Consider the following 24274-nt stretch of genomic DNA (forward strand, 5'->3'; position numbering starts at 1 on the left):
CTCTATATAATCCTCACACGTCTCTTCATGTTATCGCGGCTCTATATAATCCTCACGCGTCTCTTCTTCATGTTATCGCGGCTCTATATAATCCTCACACGTCTGTTCTTCATGTGATCGTGGCTCTATATAATCCTCACGTCTCTTCTTCATGTGATCGCGGCTCTATATAATCCTCACGTCTGTTCATGTGATCGCGGCTCTATATAATCCTCACATGTCTCTTCTTCATGTGATTGCGGCTCTATATAATCCTCACGTCTGTTCTTCATGTGATCGCGGCTCTATATAATCCTCACATGTCTCTTCTTCATGTGATCGCGGATCTATATAATCCTCACACGTCTATTCTTCATGTGATCGCGGATCTATATAATCCTCACACGTCTCTTCATGTTATCGCGGCTCTATATAATCCTCACGCGTCTCTTCTTCATGTTATCGCGGCTCTATATAATCCTCACACGTCTGTTCTTCATGTGATCGTGGCTCTATATAATCCTCACACGTCTCTTCTTCATGTGATAAAGGCTCTATATAATCCTCATGCGTCTCTTCTTCATGTGATCGCGGCTCTATATAATCCTCACATGTCTCTTCTTCATGTGATCGCGGCTCTATATAATCCTCATGCGTCTCTTCTTCATGTGATCGCGGCTCTATATAATCCTCACATGTCTCTTCTTCATGTGATCGCGGCTCTATATAATCCTCACATGTCTCTTCTTCATGTGATCGTGGCTCTATATAATCCTCATGCGTCTCTTCTTCATGTGATCGTGGCTCTATGTAATCCTCACACGTCTCTTCTTCATGTGATCGAGGCTCTATATAATCCTTACACGTCTCTTCTTCATGTGATCGTGGCTCTATATAATCCTCACACGTCTCTTCTTCATGTGATCGCGGCTCTATATAATCCTCACGTCTGTTCTTCATGTGATCGCGGCTCTATATAATCCTCACGTCTGTTCTTCATGTGATCGCGGCTCTATATAATCCTCACATGTCTCTTCTTCATGTGATTGCGGCTCTATATAATCCTCACACGTCTGTTCTTCATGTGATCGCGGCTCTATATAATCCTCACACGTCTCTTCTTCATGTGATTGCGGCTCTATATAATCCTCACACGTCTCTTCTTCATGTAACCGCGGCTCTATATAATCCTCACACGTCTATTCATGTTATCGCGGCTCTATATAATCCTCACGCGTCTCTTCTTCATGTTATCGCGGCTCTATATAATCCTCACACGTCTGTTCTTCATGTGATCGTGGCTCTATATAATCCTCACGTCTGTTCTTCATGTGATCGCGGCTCTATATAATCCTCACGTCTGTTCTTCATGTGATCGCGGCTCTATATAATCCTCACACGTCTCTTCATTTGATCGCGGCTCTATATAATCCTCACACGTCTGTCCTTCATGTGATCGCGGCTCTATATAATCCTCACGTCTGTCCTTAATGTTATCGCGGCTCTATATAATCCTCACACGTCTGTTCTTCATGTGATCGCGGCTCTATATAATCCTCACGTCTGTTCTTCATGTGATCGCGGCTCTATATAATCCTCAAGTCTGTTCTTCATGTGATTGCGGCTCTATATAATCCTCACATGTCTGTTCTTCATGTGATCGCGGCTCTATATAATCCTCACGTCTGTTCTTCATGTGATCGCGGCTCTATATAATCCTCATGCGTCTCTTCTTCATGTGATCGTGGCTCTATATAATCCTCATGCGTCTCTTCTTCATGTGATCGCGGCTCTATATAATCCTCACGTCTGTTCTTCATGTGATCGCGGCTCTATATAATCCTCAGACGTCTGTTCTTCATGTGATCGCGGCTCTATATAATCCTCACGTCTGTTCTTCATGTGATCGCGGCTCTATATAATCCTCACACGTCTCTTCTTCATGTGATCGCGGCTCTATATAATCCTCACGTCTGTCCTTCATGTGATCGCGGCTCTATATAATCCTCACACGTCTCTTCTTCATGTGGTCGCGGCTCTATATAATCCTCACACGTCTCTTTTTCATGTGATCGCGGCTCTATATAATCCTCACACGTCTCTTCATGTTATCGCGGCTCTATATAATCCTCACACGTCTCTTCTTCATGTGATCGTGGCTCTATATAATCCTCACATGTCTCTTCTTCATGTTATCGCGGCTCTATATAATCCTCACGTCTGTTCATGTGATCGCGGCTCTATATAATCCTCACATGTCTCTTCTTCATGTGATCGCGGCTCTATATAATCCTCACGTCTGTTCTTCATGTGATCGCGGCTCTATATAATCCTCACACGTCTGTTCTTCATGTGATCGCGGCTCTATATAATCCTCACACGTCTGTCCTTCATGTGATCGCGGCTCTATATAATCCTCACGTCTGTCCTTAATGTTATCGCGGCTCTATATAATCCTCACACGTCTGTTCTTCATGTGATCGCGGCTCTATATAATCCTCACGTCTGTTCTTCATGTGATCGCGGCTCTATATAATCCTCAAGTCTGTTCTTCATGTGATTGCGGCTCTATATAATCCTCACACGTCTGTTCTTCATGTGATCGCGGCTCTATATAATCCTCACACGTCTGTTCTTCATGTGATCGCGGCTCTATATAATCCTCACGTCTGTTCTTCATGTGATCGCGGCTCTATATAATCCTCACGTCTCTTCTTCATGTGATCGTGGCTCTATATAATCCTCATGCGTCTCTTCTTCATGTGATCGTGGCTCTATATAATCCTCACGTCTGTTCTTCATGTGATCGCGGCTCTATATAATCCTCAGACGTCTGTTCTTCATGTGATCGCGGCTCTATATAATCCTCACGTCTGTTCTTCATGTGATCGCGGCTCGATATAATCCTCACACGTCTCTTCTTCATGTGATCGCGGCTCTATATAATCCTCACGTCTGTCCTTCATGTGATCGCGGCTCTATATAATCCTCACACGTCTCTTCTTCATGTGATCGCGGCTCTATATAATCCTCACACGTCTCTTCTTCATGTGATCGCGGCTCTATATAATCCTCACACGTCTCTTCATGTTATCGCGGCTCTATATAATCCTCACGCGTCTCTTCTTCATGTTATCGCGGCTCTATATAATCCTCACGTCTGTTCATGTGATCGCGGCTCTATATAATCCTCACATGTCTCTTCTTCATGTGATCGCGGCTCTATATAATCCTCACGTCTGTTCTTCATGTGATCGCGGCTCTATATAATCCTCACACGTCTGTTCTTCATGTGATCGCGGCTCTATATAATCCTCACACGTCTGTTCTTCATGTGATCGCGGCTCTATATAATCCTCACACGTCTGTTCTTCATGTTATCGCGGCTCTATATAATCCTCACACGTCTCTTCTTCATGTGATCTCGGCTCTATATAATCCTCACACGTCTGTTCTTCATGTGATCGCGGCTCTATATAATCCTCACACGTCTCTTCTTTATGTGATCGCGGCTCTATATAATCATCACGTGTGTCTTCATGTTATCGCGGCTCTATATAATCCTCACGTCTGTTCTTCATGTGATCGCGGCTCTATATAATCCTCACGTCTGTTCATGTGATCGCGGCTCTATATAATCCTCACATGTCTCTTCTTCATGTGATCGCGGCTCTATATAATCCTCACGTCTGTTCTTCATGTGATCGCTGCTCTATATAATCCTCACACGTCTGTCCTTCATGTGATCGCGGCTCTATATAATCCTCACACGTCTCTTCTTTATGTGATCGCGGCTCTATATAATCCTCACACGTCTGTTCTTCATGTGATCGCGGCTCTATATAATCCTCACACGTCTCTTCTTCATGTGATCGTGGCTCTAGATAATCCTCACGTCTGTTCTTCATGTGATCGCGGCTCTATATAATCCTCACGTCTGTTCTTCATGTGATCGTGGCTCTATATAATCCTCACGTCTGTTCTTCATGTGATCGCGGCTCTATATAATCCTCACGTCTGTTCATGTGATCGCGGCTCTATATAATCCTCACATGTCTCTTCTTCATGTGATCGCGGCTCTATATAATCCTCACGTCTGTTCTTCATGTGATCGCGGCTCTATATAATCCTCACACGTCTGTCCTTCATGTGATCGCGGCTCTATATAATCCTCACGTCTGTCCTTAATGTTATCGCGGCTCTATATAATCCTCACACGTCTGTTCTTCATGTGATCGCGGCTCTATATAATCCTCACGTCTGTTCTTCATGTGATCGCGGCTCTATATAATCCTCAAGTCTGTTCTTCATGTGATTGCGGCTCTATATAATCCTCACATGTCTGTTCTTCATGTGATCGCGGCTCTATATAATCCTCACGTCTGTTCTTCATGTGATCGCGGCTCTATATAATCCTCATGCGTCTCTTCTTCATGTGATCGTGGCTCTATATAATCCTCATGCGTCTCTTCTTCATGTGATCGCGGCTCTATATAATCCTCACGTCTGTTCTTCATGTGATCGCGGCTCTATATAATCCTCAGACGTCTGTTCTTCATGTGATCGCGGCTCTATATAATCCTCACGTCTGTTCTTCATGTGATCGCGGCTCTATATAATCCTCACACGTCTCTTCTTCATGTGATCGCGGCTCTATATAATCCTCACGTCTGTCCTTCATGTGATCGCGGCTCTATATAATCCTCACACGTCTCTTCTTCATGTGATCGCGGCTCTATATAATCCTCACACGTCTCTTTTTCATGTGATCGCGGCTCTATATAATCCTCACACGTCTCTTCATGTTATCGCGGCTCTATATAATCCTCACACGTCTCTTCTTCATGTGATCGTGGCTCTATATAATCCTCACATGTCTCTTCTTCATGTTATCGCGGCTCTATATAATCCTCACGTCTGTTCATGTGATCGCGGCTCTATATAATCCTCACATGTCTCTTCTTCATGTGATCGCGGCTCTATATAATCCTCACGTCTGTTCTTCATGTGATCGCGGCTCTATATAATCCTCACACGTCTGTTCTTCATGTGATCGCGGCTCTATATAATCCTCACACGTCTGTCCTTCATGTGATCGCGGCTCTATATAATCCTCACGTCTGTCCTTAATGTTATCGCGGCTCTATATAATCCTCACACGTCTGTTCTTCATGTGATCGCGGCTCTATATAATCCTCACGTCTGTTCTTCATGTGATCGCGGCTCTATATAATCCTCAAGTCTGTTCTTCATGTGATTGCGGCTCTATATAATCCTCACACGTCTGTTCTTCATGTGATCGCGGCTCTATATAATCCTCACACGTCTGTTCTTCATGTGATCGCGGCTCTATATAATCCTCACGTCTGTTCTTCATGTGATCGCGGCTCTATATAATCCTCACGTCTCTTCTTCATGTGATCGTGGCTCTATATAATCCTCATGCGTCTCTTCTTCATGTGATCGTGGCTCTATATAATCCTCACGTCTGTTCTTCATGTGATCGCGGCTCTATATAATCCTCAGACGTCTGTTCTTCATGTGATCGCGGCTCTATATAATCCTCACGTCTGTTCTTCATGTGATCGCGGCTCGATATAATCCTCACACGTCTCTTCTTCATGTGATCGCGGCTCTATATAATCCTCACGTCTGTCCTTCATGTGATCGCGGCTCTATATAATCCTCACACGTCTCTTCTTCATGTGATCGCGGCTCTATATAATCCTCACACGTCTCTTCTTCATGTGATCGCGGCTCTATATAATCCTCACACGTCTCTTCATGTTATCGCGGCTCTATATAATCCTCACGCGTCTCTTCTTCATGTTATCGCGGCTCTATATAATCCTCACGTCTGTTCATGTGATCGCGGCTCTATATAATCCTCACATGTCTCTTCTTCATGTGATCGCGGCTCTATATAATCCTCACGTCTGTTCTTCATGTGATCGCGGCTCTATATAATCCTCACACGTCTGTTCTTCATGTGATCGCGGCTCTATATAATCCTCACACGTCTGTTCTTCATGTGATCGCGGCTCTATATAATCCTCACACGTCTGTTCTTCATGTTATCGCGGCTCTATATAATCCTCACACGTCTCTTCTTCATGTGATCTCGGCTCTATATAATCCTCACACGTCTGTTCTTCATGTGATCGCGGCTCTATATAATCCTCACACGTCTCTTCTTTATGTGATCGCGGCTCTATATAATCATCACGTGTGTCTTCATGTTATCGCGGCTCTATATAATCCTCACGTCTGTTCTTCATGTGATCGCGGCTCTATATAATCCTCACGTCTGTTCATGTGATCGCGGCTCTATATAATCCTCACATGTCTCTTCTTCATGTGATCGCGGCTCTATATAATCCTCACGTCTGTTCTTCATGTGATCGCTGCTCTATATAATCCTCACACGTCTGTCCTTCATGTGATCGCGGCTCTATATAATCCTCACACGTCTCTTCTTTATGTGATCGCGGCTCTATATAATCCTCACACGTCTGTTCTTCATGTGATCGCGGCTCTATATAATCCTCACACGTCTCTTCTTCATGTGATCGTGGCTCTAGATAATCCTCACGTCTGTTCTTCATGTGATCGCGGCTCTATATAATCCTCACGTCTGTTCTTCATGTGATCGTGGCTCTATATAATCCTCACGTCTGTTCTTCATGTGATCGCGGCTCTATATAATCCTCACACGTCTGTTCTTCATGTGATCGCGGCTCTATATAATCCTCACGTCTGTTCTTCATGTGATCGCGGCTCTATATAATCCTCACACGTCTATTCTTCATGTGATCGCGGCTCTATATAATTTTCACATGTCTCTTCATGTGATCGCGGCTCTATATAATCCTCACGTCTGTTCTTCATGTGATCGCGGCTCTATATAATCCTCACACGTCTCTCCTTCATGTGATCGCGGCTCTATATAATCCTCAAGTCTGTTCTTCATGTGATCGCGTCTCTATATAATCCTCACACGTCTGTTCTTCATGTGATCGCGGCTCTATATAATCCTCACGTCTGTTCTTCATGTGATCACGGCTCTTTATAATCCTCACACGTCTGTTCTTCATGTGATCGCGTCTCTATATAATCCTCACACGTCTGTTCTTCATGTGATCGCGGCTCTATATAATCCTCACGTCTGTTCTTCATGTGATCACGGCTCTTTATAATCCTCACACGTCTCTTCTTCATGTGATCGTGGCTCTATATAATCCTCACACGTCTCTTCTTCATGTGATCGCGGCTCTATATAATCCTCACACGTCTGTTCTTCATGTGATCGCGGCTCTATATAATCCTCAAGTCTGTTCTTCATGTGATCGCGTCTCTATATAATCCTCACACGTCTGTTCTTCATGTGATCGCGGCTCTATATAATCCTCACGTCTGTTCTTCATGTGATCACGGCTCTATATAATCCTCACGTCTGTTCTTCATGTGATCGTGGCTCTATATAATCCTCACATGTCTCTTCTTCATGTGATCGCGGCTCTATATAATCCTCACACGTCTCTTCTTCATGTGATCGCGGCTCTATATAATCCTCACACGTCTCTTCTTCATGTGATCGCGGCTCTATATAATCCTCACGTCTGTTCTTCATGTGATCGCGGCTCTATATAATCCTCACATGTCTCTTCTTCATGTGATCGCGGCTCTATATAATCCTCACACGTCTCTTCTTCATGTGATCGCGGCTCTATATAATCCTCACACGTCTCTTCATGTTATCGCGGCTCTATATAATCCTCACATGTCTGTTCTTCATGTGATCGCGGCTCTATATAATCCTCACACGTCTGTTCTTCATGTGATCGTGGCTCTATATAATCCTCACACGTCTGTTCTTCATGTGATCGTGGCTCTATATAATCCTCACACGTCTCTTCTTCATGTGATCGCGGCTCTATATAATCCTCATGCGTCTCTTCTTCATGTGATCGCGGCTCTATATAATCCTCACATGTCTCTTTTTCATGTGATCGCGGCTCTATATAATCCTCACACGTCTCTTCTTCATGTGATCGTGGCTCTATATAATCCTCACATGTCTGTTCTTCATGTGATCGCGGCTCTATATAATCCTCACACGTCTCTTCTTCATGTGATCGCGGCTCTATATAATCCTCACGTCTGTTCTTCATGTGATCGCGGCTCTATATAATCCTCACATGTCTCTTCTTCATGTGATCGCGGCTTTATATAATCATCACGCGTCTCTTCATGTGATCGCGGCTCTATATAATCCTCACACGTCTCTTCATCATGTGATCGCGGCTCTATATAATCCTCACATGTCTCTTCTTCATGTGATCGTGGCTCTGTATAATCATCACGCGTCTCTTCATGTGATCGCGGCTCTATATAATCATCACGCGTCTCTTCTTCATGTGATTGCGGCTCTATATAATCCTGATGCGTCTCTTCTTCATGTGATCGCGGCTCTATATAATCCTCACAAGTCTGTTCTTCATGTGATCACGGCTCTATATAATCCTCACACGTCTGTTCTTCATGTGATCGCGGCTCTATATAATCCTCATACGTCTGTTCTTCATGTGATCGTGGCTCTATATAATCCTCACGTCTGTTCTTCATGTGATCGCGGCTCTATATAATCCTCCCGTCTGTTCTTCATGTGATCGCGGCTCTAAAAAATCCTCACGTCTGTTCTTCATGTGATCGCGGCTCTATATAATCCTCACACGTCTCTTCTTCATGTGATCGTGGCTCTATATAATCCTCACATGTCTCTTCATGTTATCGCGGCTCTATATAATCCTCACACGTCTGTTCTTCATGTGATCGCGGCTCTATATAATCCTCACACGTCTGTTCTTCATGTGATCGCGGCTCTATAGAATCATCACGCGTCTCTTCATGTTATCGCGGCTCTATGTAATCCTCACGCGTCTCTTCTTCATGTGATCGCGGCTCTATATAATCCTCACGTCTGTTCTTCATGTGATCGCAGCTCTATATAATCCTCACATGTCTCTTCTTCATGTGATCACGGCTCTATATAATCCTCACACGTCTCTTCTTCATGTGATCGTGGCTCTATATAATCCTCACACGTCTCTTCTTCATGTGATCGCAGCTCTATATAATCCTCACACGTCTCTTCTTCATGTGATCGTGGCTCTATATAATCCTCACACGTCTGTTCTTCATGTGATTGCGGCTCTATATAATCCTCACGTCTCTTCATGTGATCGCGGCTCTATATAATCCTCACATGTCTCTTCATGTGATCGCGGCTCTATATAATCCTCACACGTCTCTTCTTCATGTGATCGCGGCTCTATATAATCCTCACACGTCTCTTCTTCATGTGATCGTGGCTCTATATAATCCTCACACGTCTGTTCTTCATGTGATCGCGGCTCCATATGATCCTCACGCGTCTCTTCTTCAAGTGATCGCGGCTCTATATAATCCTCACACGTCTGTTCTTCATGTGATCGCGGCTCTATATAATCATCACACGTCTGTTCTTCATGTGATCGCGGCTCTATATAATCCTCACGTCTGTTCCTCATGTGATCGCGGCTCTGTATAATCCTCACGTCTGTTCTTCATGTGATCGCAGCTCTATATAATCCTCACATGTCTCTTCTTCATGTGATCGCGGCTCTGTATAATCATCACATGTCTCTTCTTCATGTGATCGCGGCTCTATATAATCATCACATGTCTCTTCTTTATGGAATCGCGGCTCTGTATAATCCTCACACGTCTCTTCTTCATGTGATCGTGGCTCTATATAATCCTCACGTCTGTTCCTCATGTGATCGCGGCTCTATATAATCATCACACGTCTGTTCTTCATGTGATCGCGGCTCTATATAATCCTCACGTCTCTTCTTTATGTGATCGCGGCTCTATATTATCCGGTTTCTTTGCTCTGGCACTGTCTGGGTGTGTGTTACAGGGGGAGCGTGACCATCACTAAGTGCTTTTGTCCAGCTCAATATTTCCTAATTAATTCTCAGCCTTGAGAGCAGAGATTAGAGAAAAAATCCAAATTACAGCTCAGCCGTGCGTGCGATGTATTGACGGACACACGTGACCAGAGGCGGCCTGTCAGAAGCTTTTCAGCAGACCCTATCTGGCTTCTGGTGTAAAGATGGTGTGGTGTTTGGGGATCAGGATATCCCGGGGGTCGGCTCCTGCGGGGAGGATGAAGGGGTCCCTGCTCTGCGGGGTGGCTCGGCTGATGGGACTAATGTCTTTTTTTTTTTTCCTTCCAGTTTGCGACGCAATGACTACACGGTTCAGGTGAATGTTAACGACTACCTTGACATTTACTGCCCACATTATAACGATACGGTGGCGGATCACCGGATGGAGCAGTATATCCTGTACATGGTGAATTATGAGGGCTACCACTCCTGCAACACCAGCCATGGCTTCAAGCGCTGGGAATGTAACCGGCCGCACTCCCCGCACAGCCCTATCAAGTTCTCGGAGAAGTTTCAGCGGTACAGCGCCTTTTCTCTGGGGTACGAGTTCCACGTGGGACACAACTACTACTACATCTGTGAGTACCGGAGAGTAGAGCCGCATTGGGGCCATCAAGTACATTCAGCAAGCGCGCTGAAGATCTCAGTGTCCCAGGAACAGAACCAAGGCGTTACATTTTAGCCCAGTGGTGAGCCGCCTGCAGCCTCCGACAGGGGAGAGTCTTACCTTGCGTTTGTTAGATGGAGGACGTGTCATCTGACTCTGGGTTTGTGCACCATGTATTGCATGCCTGCACTGTCCTGTAATACGGATGCCTGTATAATAGCGGTGTAATAAGACTGGTGCATATCTCACCCTAGTGGTCAAAATATAGAATTGCACATGTGATCAGTGCAGTGGATGTTGCTCACTGACACAGGAGGAGCCGCTGCCTCTGAGTCTGCGAGTGATCACTGCCATCCATCTACCCCAGAGCGAAGGCTCACACCGGATTGTGGGATCTGTCCGGCTGATGTATGGGCTCCTCGCACCCCAAATTCTGCCGGATGTAAGGGGGATGGCCTCACTCCCAAGTCACATGTGAGGGGGCACTAATCACAGCAGGCAGGTGGAGGCTCCCGCTGCAGTCATCTGTTGTCCGGTGGATGGACATCCCCGGTCCCCTTACAGGATCCCTCCTGCTGATACTCAGTTGAACCCTTCAGTTGTTTCTCCTGGTATTTTAGTCTTAATTTTTACATTGCACCCATTCTTATTGTTTTTTGTTTTTTTTTCTTTTTCCAGCAACACCAACCCACAACCACCGGCACTCGTGCCTGAAGATGAAAGTGTCCGTGTTCTGCGCAACCAGTAAGTGTTTAAAACCTGGGACCTGGGGGGATGGTGATTGCTTACTGTTGTCAGGACTACGTCAGGCGCGTGGTAATGGTGTCGTCCTTCCCCCGCAGCGGCTCATTCTGGAGAGAAGCACGCTCCCACCCTGCCCCAATTCACGATAGGACCAGAGGTGAAGATTGAAGACCTAGGTGAGTCTGCTCACCAAGGCTGTGGAGTTGGAGTCGTGGAGTCGGAGCTAATTTTGATGGAGTCGGAGCCAGAGTCGGAGCTAATTTTGATGGAGCCGAAGTCGCAGCTCATTTTGATGGCGTCGGAGTCGGTATAAAATGAACCGGCTCCGACTCCTAGAATATATAATAAATTGGGCACAGTAGTGCAATGCAGAATGTGTTGAATATTTTTTCATAGGAATTTGGGAAAGTTATGAAATGTCCTATAAATGGCTGTTCTGTTCCTGATCTAAGGCTACATTCACACACAGCGTTTTTGCTGCGTTTTTTGAGGATACATTTGTCAGCTGCAAAAGCAGATCAGCTTTTTAAAAAACTGCATCACCTGAAAGGTTTTTGAGCTCATAAAAAAGCATTAGAAAAAGGCCACACAAGCTGACTGCTCATTCTTTGTGAGGATCCTCACAAAACGCTGTGTCTGAATGTCCTATCTTGTCACCCATTGCCTTTGCTGGATGCCCAGAGTCACTGCATTTCACTGAATTATTTTGCCATCAATATTCGATGTTTGTAAAGAAGAAAGAAATTGTTAGCAAGACACTGGCAGTAACAGATAGTAAAGCTCATCACAGCAGCCAGCTTCTCCAGGCCTTAGTGGAAAAAGTTCTGCAAGATTAACAACTCAAAAAAGAACAGGTTCTTGCTATTGTAAAGGACAATGCTTCAAACTTGATAAGTACAATTAAACTGATGAATGAGAGTAATGAACAACAGCTAGAAGAAAATTTAGGATTTAGTATGTGTGAGATGGAGCCACAGCGCTGCTCATGTAACGGAGGAACAAACAGATATTACAACAGAAGAACAGCAAAATGATACTTTAGGATTAGATGATCTTGTTGAAGCTGCTTCAAAACTGCTGTCATGTGACCCGGAAGTTGTGGTGTTGCCACTGTACTGTATCGTACTATACTGGCGTGCGCCGCATCCGCCAAACTGGTGAAAAGCCGGATGTGTGAAACTGGGCGGACATGCTGGAAATCTAATTGGAAAAGTGAGGAAGTTGGTTATTGCCGCCAGAACCCCTAAAATTGATTCCATCTTGAAGAAATGTGCTGGGAAAGGGGCAATTGTTGATCAAGCCACTCGGTGAGGAAGTACTTATTTAATGACTGAGCGATTGCTTGAACTAAAATCATTTCTTATAGATATGGTAAACCCTCAAGTAACCTTAAATGAAGGTCATTGGACACAGGTGGCTAAATTGAAGGAATTGCTTAATCACCCATTTACCGTGACTAAAAAATTACAAGCTGAGGATTTAACTCCTGGCATTTTCATATGGGAGTGGAAGAACTTGCTATTTTGCCTGTCCCAAACAGGAGGTTTAATCGCAGATGGCATTTCTGCTTCAATGAAACGGAGAGATACACAGCTATTGGAAAATAAAATTCTTCTGACAGCTGATTATGTGGACCCAAGTCTTCGTATACTGCTTGATGATCAACAGCTTACTAAAGGAAAAGAAGCTTTGAGTGAGGTAGCAGTTAGGATGAGCGGCTACAGGACTGCCAGGCGCAAGAGGACTTGGGTCCTGACAGTGCTACTGCTGCCATATCTTCATCCTCATCAGATGAGGAGTTTAACTTTGAGAAGTATTTGGATGACATGAAGCAGCAAAGTGTTGCCGCAAGGAAAAAGATTTCCCTCTGTCACCTATAGCAGCAGATTGACCAGATTTCAGTAAAATGTTTCACTTGCTCTCAAAGAAATAGAAAAATTCAACCGTTCATCAAAACTGACTGTGCATGAGGCAATTCCTTTATACCCGGAAATTGTTAGAGATGTTGCCCATGTGGTTATTGCTTTGCCTCCAACCCAAGTTACTGTAGAGAGGATGTTCTCTAGCCTTAATATTGGGTCAGATCAGGTCATCTGTGAAGGAGGATCTGATGGAGGCAATTGTATGTCTTACAACAAATTCATAGACTACACAAATGTTATTTACTATGTTTTTGTTGAAAACTGTTTTTTGCCACCTACATAGTGTTTTATTTATATATATATATATATATATATATATATATATATATATATATATATATATATATATATATATTATATATAGATAATGCACTATGTAAGTGGCAAAAAAACATTTTTCATCAAAAACATACTAAATATTTAGCATAATGCTCATATTTAAGTGAAAAATATATTGTAGTATAATGTGAACATCAGACATTTAATCATTTTTATGATACAATAATCAAGATATTTAGATAGAACATAAAATATATTTATTGTAATACAACTTTAGAACACAAACTAATAAATTGTAAATATGTAATATATATAATATATAATTATACAGTGTGTGTATATATTACACAAGATATATATGTAGTCTACTGTATATTACATATTGTATTACATTTTTACAATTTATTAGTTTTTTGTGTTCTAAAGTTGTATCCAATAAATATATTTTATGTTCTATTAAAATATCTTGATTATTGTATCATAAAAATTAAATGTCTGATGATCACATACACATGTTGATGTCCTACAATAAATTTTTCACCTAACTATAAGCAATATATGTAGGAGTCGGAGTGGTGGAGTCTGAGTCGGTGCAAGGGAAATTGAAGAGTCTGAGTCCAAGGTTTAGCTTACCGACTCCACAGCCCTGCTCCTCACTCGTGGTGCGCTGTCTCCCCCTGCAGGATGGTCGACTCATAGCAGTTTCTCACACTTCCTCACATGCTGGTGTCCGGATCATATTCTACAGGAGGTGCCCATAGATGCAGATCGGTAGTTGATGACCCGCAGAGTGGTCTCGTGCCTCATCCATGACAGGCCATCACACCCATCAAATATGGTAGTCTGCAGGCACCTGCTACTTGTGCCCGGTGTCGTCCCGAAAGATTCGGAAATTGCAGCCAAGTGTTTGACTGGATTAGTGATTGAGCTCTGACTACCCTGGATTAAGACACCAGCTTCATTGCTGCTGTTGGAACGTAGATTGGATTGTTCCTGGCCGGCCAGATCATCACACGAGCTGCTTCCCTTCATCGTGTTTAGCTGTTATTGCCGCCCGCAGGACGGTGTCACAGGGCGACTCTGAGCTTAATGTTTTTGGGCTCCCAAAGACACTGCTGCTCCTGTCATAAATATAAACCTCCTTGGGTGTTGTGTAAGTAAACCCTTGTCTAATGTGCATCTTGTAGGCGGCCGCCATGTATATTGTGACCTACATACTGGACGGTCACCTCCATCTGCTGTCTCCTCTTGGCTTAAATGTACTTTTGTGTTCAAGGGACATGTTGTTCAGTCTCGCTAGTCCCCTCTGGTGTTTAAGTCCTCTGCAGACATCACATGGACGATCCCACTCGTCTACCTTCACTCTCCACCTTCCTACATCAATCACCTTTTTCACGCTCTACATCCCCTGACTGACCTCGGCCCCTGCCCTCCGCCTACCTCTGACTATGACCTCGACCCCTACCCTCCACCCATATCTCGGACTGCAACCGGGGCTCTTGCCCTTTGCCCGCATCTTGGACTGGGACTCTGGCCCTTGCCCTTTGCCCGCATCTTGGACTGGGACTCTGGTCCGTGCCCTCTGCCCGCCTCTTGGACTGGGACTCTGGTCCGTGCCCTCTGCCCTCCTCTTGGACTGGGACTCTGGTCCGTGCCCTCTGCCCGCCTCTTGGACTGGGACTCTGGTCCGTGCCCTCTGCCCACCTCTTGGACTGGGACTCTGGTCCGTGCCCTCTGCCCGCCTCTTGGACTGGGAACCTGGTCCGTGCCCTCTGCCCACCTCTTGGACTGGGAACCTGGTCCGTGCCCTCCGCCCGCCTCTTGGACTGGGAACCTGGTCCGTGCCCTCCGTCCGCCCATTGGACTGGGACTCTGGTCTGTGCCCTTTGCCCGCCCATTGGACTGGGACTCTGGTCCGTGCCCTCTGCCCGCCCATTGGACTGGGACTCTGGTCCGTGCCCTCTGCCTGCCCATTGGACTGGGACTCTGGTCCGTGCCCTCTGCCCCCGCTCATTGGACTGGGACTCTGGTCCGTGCCCTCTGCCCGCCTCTTGGACTGGGACTCTGGTCCGTGCCCTCTGCCCGCCTCTTGGACTGCCACTTGAGCCCATTTCTGCTTTACTGTTGGACACCAGATCTTGCTTTCCTCCATTCACCTTTTCCCTCCTGTATTTCAGGTAACTTTAATCCAGAGATCCCCAAGTTGGAGAAGAGCATTAGTGGGACGAGCCCGAAGCGAGAACACTTACATTTGACGGTGGCCGTCTCTCTGCTCCTAATGACTCTCTTGGCGTCTTAGTTTTCTTGTTTCAGGCTGAAGACCTCGGAGAAATGAATGCAATCTCCACATTCAGAACTCTGTAAGGACTGTGCAGGTTGGGGAGCGGCTGATGGGAGGAGGAGCAGCGTCCTTAATCTCATTTATTTTTTTTTTTTTAACAAAAATCTTTTTTTTTTTTATTAAGACTGAACCTGCGGCACTAAAATCACAACCCTGACACTAGTGGACACTATCGAGGTCTTGTGATTTCTTGAATAATATCATTGAGCAGACAGGACCAAGGAGCTGCTGCCTAGAGCTTGTGATCCACAGGGCCCTGCTCTGCCCCGGCCCACAACATACAACTGGCGGCCACACCTATGGGCTGTTATTACTTGAGTGCCTATGCCCGTTAGGCATTGAGCGCCCGGCGGTCGGCTGCAGGGAGCGATCAGCTGATCACCCGGCGGCCGGCTACTGGGAGCGATCAGCTGATCACCCGGCTGCCGGCAAGTGACAGCGCTCAGCTGATCACCGGCGGTCGGCTGCAGGGAGCGATCAGCTGATCACCCGGCGGCCGGCTACTGGGAGCGATCAGCTGATCACCCGGCGGCCGGCTGCAGATCAGCTGATCGTTCACAATAGTCTGCCGCTGGTAAAACTGTAAAAAAAAAAAAAAAAAAAAAAAAATCAAAACGAATTGAGTTGTTTTGCAGCATCCGTTGCATCCGCTGTGCCACTATATGCAACACATCCGTTGCATCCGTTACACAACGCAATGCAACGGATACCGTTCAACGCAAGTGTGAAACTAGCCTTAGACTGAACCTGCGGCACTAAAATCACAACCCTGACACTAGTGGACACTATCGAGGTCTTGTGATTTCTTGAATAATATCATTGAGCAGACAGGACCAAGGAGCTGCTGCCTAGAGCTTGTGATCCACAGGGCCCTGCTCTGCCCCGGCCCACAACATACAACTGGCGGCCACACCTATGGGCTGTTATTACTTGAGTGCCTATGCCCGTTAGGTTCCTGCGAGGATAGGATGCACGCCGAGTGCAGGACCTTGGGGTGACAACAGACCATCGTTTTAGTCAGCATTACAATCCCCTGAGTTGGTTTTTTCCATTCCTCCTGGACATGTTGCACTTTGGTTCTTTTCTGGATGTCCTTGTGATATCTTGCCCAGATTACCGCCAGCCTCATGGATTTTCCTGGCCAAGTGCATTGAGCACAGTAGCAGAACCCTTTACCAAATGTTTGGCTCTAACACTTTCTGGTGCCATATTGTGTACTTTTCCTTCCCAAGGTCCTCAGACACCTTATATCAATAAGCCAACCTGATTCAATGGATGATAAAACTGCAAAACACCGGAAGAGGTGTAAGTACCAGACCTGCAGTGATGGCCACTGCTCCTTCTGGATGTCCAGGCTCAGAATTAGGATTAGCTTCCAGGCTTCTGTGGGTCCAGGACTAGCAATGGACAGTCATTAAACCAATGTTCCCTATGTGAGATGTAGCAGAGCCTGGACGCAGCAGACAGAGCGCCCTCAGCTGGTCACAGCTCCACGACAACTGTCCCACAACTCTACAGAGATGAGAGGAAATTGCACTAAATTACCCCAGACCCCTCCACCGGGGACATCCACTGCTCGATAGTCAATACCCTGGGAATTCTTGATGGACAGCTAGGGAACCAGCGCATCCGTAATACAGCAGGACCCCACTGTACAGAGCCGAACGGGGAGAGCAGCATGCAGGAGACAGAATGGCGTTGTAAATACATATCTATCTATATTTTATGTATACCATCCCTGTGATGACGTATACATTGTCCCTTCTGACTGAACTGTAAATTCAAATGTTGTCTTCTATGAAGGCAAGTCTCCACCTATGCAATGCACAGACACTTTGAGAATAAATATCAGACTGACCTTTTTATGAACGGCATCGGCTGTGATTTTCATATAATGCTGTAAACCTAGAAAATGAATAAAAGAATAAACCTGACTAGTCACTTGTACTTGCAGGGGAGGGTGAAGAACAAGGTGCAAGTACCAGCCCGACATCAACCCTGTCCTCACCCGTGGCTCAATGTTGGCTTATACCCAACACCTCAACGGTCTCCGCTCACCTCTCATCAGGAATACCCAATACTTCCCTGGTCCCCGCTCACCTCTTGTCGGAATACCCAACACCTCCACGGTGCCCGCTCGTCGGGAATACCCATCATGGCCACGGCTCTCGTCGGAAATACCAAACACCTTCACGGCCACGGCTCTCCTCTCGTCGGGAATACCCAACACCTCCACTGCTACGGCTCTCCTCTCGTCGGGAATACCCAACACCTCGACTGCCACCATGCCTCCACTGTATTCTTCTTGCCATATCCATGGTCCCCGTGTCCCTCTCGCCTAGAACACCCGACACATGCGAGGTCCCCCTGCTCCACTCGCCTAGAACACCCGACACATGCAAGGTCCCCCTGCTCCACTCGCCTAGAACACCCCACACATGCGAGGTCCCCCTGCTCCACTCGCCTAGAACACCCCACACATGCGAGGTCCCTCTGCTCATGTGCAATACATGACATCTATTATCCCAGCACCTTTGTTCGTCTAGGGTACACAACACTTCAATGGGAGCATGGATGGTTCTTGCACCCCTCTCACCTGCCATAACACTTAGGGTAAATCTATATATTGTGTTCCTTTTTCCTGTAATGACTTCTGGTGTAAATCTATGTATTCCTCTATCCTATAATATCACAAATTTGAGGTAAACAGATGGTCCTCATGTTGCACTGCCTTTCACACCTGTACACAACCTCTGCCTGCGCTCTCGCTCCCAGGTCAGGAATTTCAATGCTGCCTCCTTCCACCCACAGTCTGGGAAAATCTGATGCCCTCACTTCTCTTAAAAAGCTGATAAACTGCGCCCTTCATTCACCTCAGTATGTTCGGGACCTGCATGATCTCTGTCTACTGCAGCAGTAGCTGAAGTGACCAGTAGAGGGCACCATGATCAGTCTACTGCAGGAGGTGTCACCAGCAGAGGGCACCATAATCTGTCTACTGCATACCGTGTTTCCCCGAAAATAAGACGTCCCCCGAAAATAAGACATAGCAGGAGTATTCAGGGATGCTTTAATATAAGACATCCCCTGAAAATAAAACATAGCTGAGGTCAATAATGAAGTGTCATGCAGCGGTGAAAGAGTTAAAGACACTGCAGGACACTTCATTATAGGCAGCGGACACCCCCAGAAGAGAGAAGACAGAAGAAAGAAGACCCCCGATCATACTCACAAGACGCCGACCGGGAGCAGGTGAGCGCATCAAGGTCCTGCAGCGGCGGAACACACACACACACACGCACATAAGAACAGACACACACACATCAGATCACACTCACTCTCACACACACATCAGATCGCATCCACACACTCACAACATCCAGCGATATCGCTTGCTTCTCGGCGGCGATACTCTGCGTGCAGTGACCTTCCAGGACCTGCAGGAGGATCACATGGCCGGAAGCATGTGGTATCTCTGGATGTTGTGATTGTGTAAGCGTGTATGTGCGATATCGTCAATGTGTGTGTAAGTGTATGCGATCGGATGTGTGCGTGTATGCTGTCTTGACCACTGAGGAAGGATTCTCCGGTCGTGATGGTTACTATACCCCTTAAAACTTAACCTAAAAATAATACACCGACTGCATGCGACTTGGTTAAACAAATTGGCCACAGCAGCCTTTATTACCTATTATTAACATACTAACCACAAAGGGGGCGCCGTCCAACGGGCGACCCCAAACACAGAATAATAGGTAACACATAATAATAAACGGTACATGAAACCCTATGTAGGCCCGGTCCAGAAACCCTTTTCTACACCAATATCCCTGGCCGCAACACTCCGACCCAGAGATGAGGTATTAATCACCCCACGGATTAATACCCCCCAAACTTTGCAGAACCCCGTGCCTGCAATTTCCCGGAACCCAGAGACACCATACCAAGACAGTGCCTCTCGGTCCAGCTACAAATCCCTTCCAACCGCTTCTGGACCAGACCTACCCCCGCTGCTGCGACAAAACATACATCCCTTTTATAATAATTCCTTGTTGTCTTCTTGTTTTTTTTTTTTTGAACATAGTTAAACAACTCACAAATACAAAAAGGGAGGGTGGGCGGGAATCTGACGCTGTCCGGAGTCCAAAAGGGGAGGTAAGACCCTCCCTCATCGCTTTTATACTCCCCCCCCCCTCCCCTACAGGGATCCTCACTCCACCAATCCCCTATACCTTCCCATAATGCCCCTCATTATAACTTTATTAACCCCTCACTCCCTCCCTTCCCTCTGGTCATGTCGCCCCTCCCCCCTATGGGGTCCATGGCTTTCTTGACCACTGAGGAAGGATTCTCCGGTCGTGATGGTTACTATACCCCTTAAAACTTAACCTAAAAATAATACACCGACTGCATGCGACTTGGTTAAACAAATTGGCCACAGCATCCTTTATTACCTATTATTAACATACTAACCACAAAGGGGGCGCCGTCCAACGGGCGACCCCAAACACAGAATAATAGGTAACACATAATAATAAACGGTACATGAAACCCTATGTAGGCCCGGTCCAGAAACCCTTTTCTACACCAATATCCCTGGCCGCAACACTCCGACCCAGAGATGAGGTATTAATCACCCCACGGATTAATACCCCCCAAACTTTGCAGAACCCCGTGCCTGCAATTTCCCGGAACCCAGAGACACCATACCAAGACAGTGCCTCTCGGTCCAGCTACAAATCCCTTCCAACCGCTTCTGGACCAGACCTACCCCCGCCACAGGACAGGACACGTGACACCTTACGTGGCCTGGACCCGCCACACGCCCAAGGCTTGCTCCACACCATCCCGCAAACCCAGGGCCCATAAATCAGAACCAATGTCATTCAGATGAACCCCATCACCTCTCCGAAACTGCCACTTCGCCGATTCCAGGTCCACATGCCTCACCACCACGCCGCCGTTTCTCCGCACGAAACGCGCAACCACCCTGTTCACTTGTGCCCGGGCGCGATTAATCTTCTCAACCGACCGGGCCCCCCTCCACCATAATCTGGCCACAATATCCGACCACACCACTATCAGGCCCGGATACCTTGCCCATAACCGCAGTAGGTCGATCTTAATGTCCCGAATCAAATCGCGGGATGCCCGCGAACCCAGGTCATTACCCCCCACGTGCAAAACCAACACGTTCGGGGGTCTGTCCATCCTACAATAGTACTCGAATTCCGGCACGACCCTGCTCCATTCCATGCCCCGCACTCCAATCCACTTGACCGATGCCAGCGACCTGTCCAGACCCAACTGCCGACCATTCGGGCGAGCGTCGGCCCGACGGGCCCCCCAAAAAACGAACGAGTGCCCCAGGATCCAGATCAGACACACTCCTACAATAAAGGAAACAATTTTAACAACAACACCAGCATTCCAGATTGCAACAAAGAACAACAAAACCTAACGGCAGAACAAACAACTCCCCACCAGAGTCCTCAACGAGATAATAACTGCGGGCGCACATAACCACGAAAACGAGAGGACTCCCACCGACCAATCCGTCTCACCATGTCATCTCCAAGACCCCAACGAGAAGCCTCGGTAGCCGCCCCAATCCTGAACGAATGGGACCCGTAATCCTCTGGGCGCTCACCCGCCCAGCGCAAACAACTCCTCAACACTGCCACAAACTGATAACGAGACAACCAAGCCCCGTCCTCGTGACGTAGCAGCGGGCCCGGAAGACCGCCCCGCAGACCACAAAACTGACTCACCACCTGCACCGGGCACAAGCCATCCCCTTGCACCGCATACAACACTACCAACCTGCCCCGACCCATCTGGTCCGTCTTGGACCGCCGAAGCCGACACTCCACTCTCCGTCCCACTACCGACACATCCTCGAATAGCAAACCACCCCCAATCACCCTTGACGGGCTCACCAATTCTCCTATCCGAAAAGCCCCGAAAAAAGCCAACACGAAAGCAGTTTTAAACAACACCGTCTCATACGCTGAGACACAAATGCCCTGCAAACCATCCACCAAACGCCGTAACAAGTCCAACGAAATGGGCCGCCTAGTGTCCCGCACGTTCACCCCTTTCCGAAAACCTTTCAATGCTTGCCGTACCCGAAAGTCCCTTGAAACGTCCTGCTCACCCCTAACCTTCAACCAGAAGGCCACGGCCGCCACCCTAATCGCCACCGCCGACGCTGACCTCCCAGCCCTAAAATCCTCACTCACCAATGCCAAGAGCGCCAGTAAATAATCCGCTCGCCCGTTAACAAACATCTCACCCAGCACTGCCTGCCACTCAACCCACACCTTAGCATAACGGCACCAAGTCACCTCGGTCACCGAATTCCTAATCAAACCCGCAATCACTGCCTCACCAGGCTCCACAATTCCTCTGGGCACACCGCTCCGACCTCGTCCGCCCCCGGCAGTAACTCCCGAAACCTGTGGAACTGAAAACGAGATAAAGCGTCAGCCACCCCGTTATCCACCCCCGGCACATGTTTTGCAACCACATGAATATTCCACAACAAACACTTGAGCACCAAATGCCGCAAATATGCCACTACAGGTCCAGATTTCGCTGACAAGCTGTTGATTGCATGTACAACTGCCTGATTATCGCAATGGAAGCACACCTTACGTCCCGAAAATTGCGACCCCCACAACTCCACCGCCACCACGATTGGAAACAACTCGAGCAGGGCCAGATTTTTGACAAGGCCACCCTGCCGCCAATCCTCAGGCCACCTTCCCACACACCAATGACCCTGAAAAATGGCGCCGAAACCCGCCGACCCGGCCGCATCCGTATATAGTTCCAGAGCATCATTGGGCACCACCTTCTTCAACCACAAAGTGCGGCCGTTAAAATGTCGCAAGAAGACGTCCCAAACCAACAAGTCTGCCTTGATCTCCCGCGTGACCCGCACGAAATGCGCCGATGACCGTACGCCTGCCGTAGCTGCCGCCAACCTCCTGGCGAAAACACGCCCCATCGGCATAATCCTGCATGCAAAATTCAGCTTTCCAAGCAAAGACTGTACCACCTTAAGCCGCACTTTTTTTGCTGCCAGCATTGCTGCAACCGCACTCCGCAAATCCACAATCTTGTCCTCCGGCAACCTACATTCCATGGCCAGCGAGTCGATTTCAATCCCCAGGAACCGCATAACCGGCGCCGGCCCCTCCGTTTTTTCCTGCGCCAAAGGGATCCCGAACCGATCCGCCACTCTCTGCAAGGCGAACAACAAACCAGCGCAAACCATGGAACCCGCCGGACCAACACACAGAAAATCATCCAAATAATGAATAATGGACGACAAGCCGGACACGTCCCGCACCACCCACTCAACAAAGGAGCTAAACGCCTCAAAATATGAACAAGAAATCGAACAGCCCATGGGCAAACAACGATCAACATAAAACTTCCCGTTCCACCAGCAACCCAGAAGGTGCTGACTCTCCGGATGCACCGGCAACAAACGAAACGCCGATTCTACATCCTCCTTTGCCATCAATGCACCGCGTCCTGCCGCCCGTACCAAGTCCAACGCTTTGTCAAACGAGACGTAGTACACCGCCGACAATTCCGGCGCAATGCCGTCATTCACAGACGACCCCTCCGGAAATGAAAGATGATGAATGAGCCGAAATTTATTCGGCTCCTTCTTTGGCACCACCCCCAGCGGGGACACCACCAAATTCCTGCACGGAGGGCTCTCAAATGGGCCCCCCATCCTGCCCAGCTCAACCTCTTTACCCAACTTCTCACCCACAACCATAGGGTGGTCCCTTGCCGACCGTAAGTTGCGACAAACCGGAGGCAATGCCTCAACCGCCGACGGAATCCGAAAACCGTACAAAAAACCAAACCGCAAAAGCGACGCCGCTGCCCCGTCCGGGTACCTACTTAAAAACGGCGCCATCGCCTCTATTTTCACCGGCGTCCTCCCTTTTTCCAGACCCGTCCCCAGCCTTGCCTCTCCCTTTTTTAAAGCATTTGGACAAGCTATGTCCCCCCCCGCAGCCGGAGCACTCATGCTTGAACCTACACGCTGCGCCAAATTTGCACTGGCCTTCGTTAAATTGCCAGCACAATCCCTTTTTCTGAATCCCCGAGGGCCCGGCTCCCGGTCCCCCGGCACCGCCACGAAAGGGCTGGCTCGGGGCCGCCATTAAGCGCATCCATAAGGAAATGTCCTTATGGTCCCACCGCATGCCGGGCCGCAACGCCTTCCGCTGCCTAAACTGCTCATCATACCGCAGCCATGCCAAACCCCCGTACGTGCGATACGCCTCCCCGATTGCATCCATATAGCCGAATAGAGCCGAGCAGTGCTCCGGCTCCTTTTCCCCTACCACGCTAGCCAAAATTGCAAACGCCTGCAACCAAT

At 47.5% G+C, this 24274-nt stretch overlaps 1 protein-coding gene across 1 annotated transcript in view; it reads left to right on the forward strand.

Moving 5' to 3' along the window:
• The window catches only part of LOC142257687 (ephrin-A3-like), a 35170-nt gene extending 19195 nt beyond the window's left edge, over positions 1–15975 (forward strand). The window contains exons 2-5 of the mRNA XM_075329823.1: positions 10136–10549; positions 11257–11322; positions 11421–11498; positions 15701–15975. Of these exons, the coding sequence (XP_075185938.1) occupies positions 10136–10549; positions 11257–11322; positions 11421–11498; positions 15701–15822 (680 nt within the window). The 3' untranslated portion in view covers positions 15823–15975. The remainder of the gene's footprint in view (positions 1–10135; positions 10550–11256; positions 11323–11420; positions 11499–15700) is intronic.
• Positions 15976–24274: the final 8299 nt, after the last annotated feature.

Source organism: Anomaloglossus baeobatrachus, chromosome 12 (assembly GCF_048569485.1).
Source record: "Anomaloglossus baeobatrachus isolate aAnoBae1 chromosome 12, aAnoBae1.hap1, whole genome shotgun sequence".
NCBI classification, from domain to species: Eukaryota; Metazoa; Chordata; class Amphibia; order Anura; family Aromobatidae; genus Anomaloglossus; species Anomaloglossus baeobatrachus.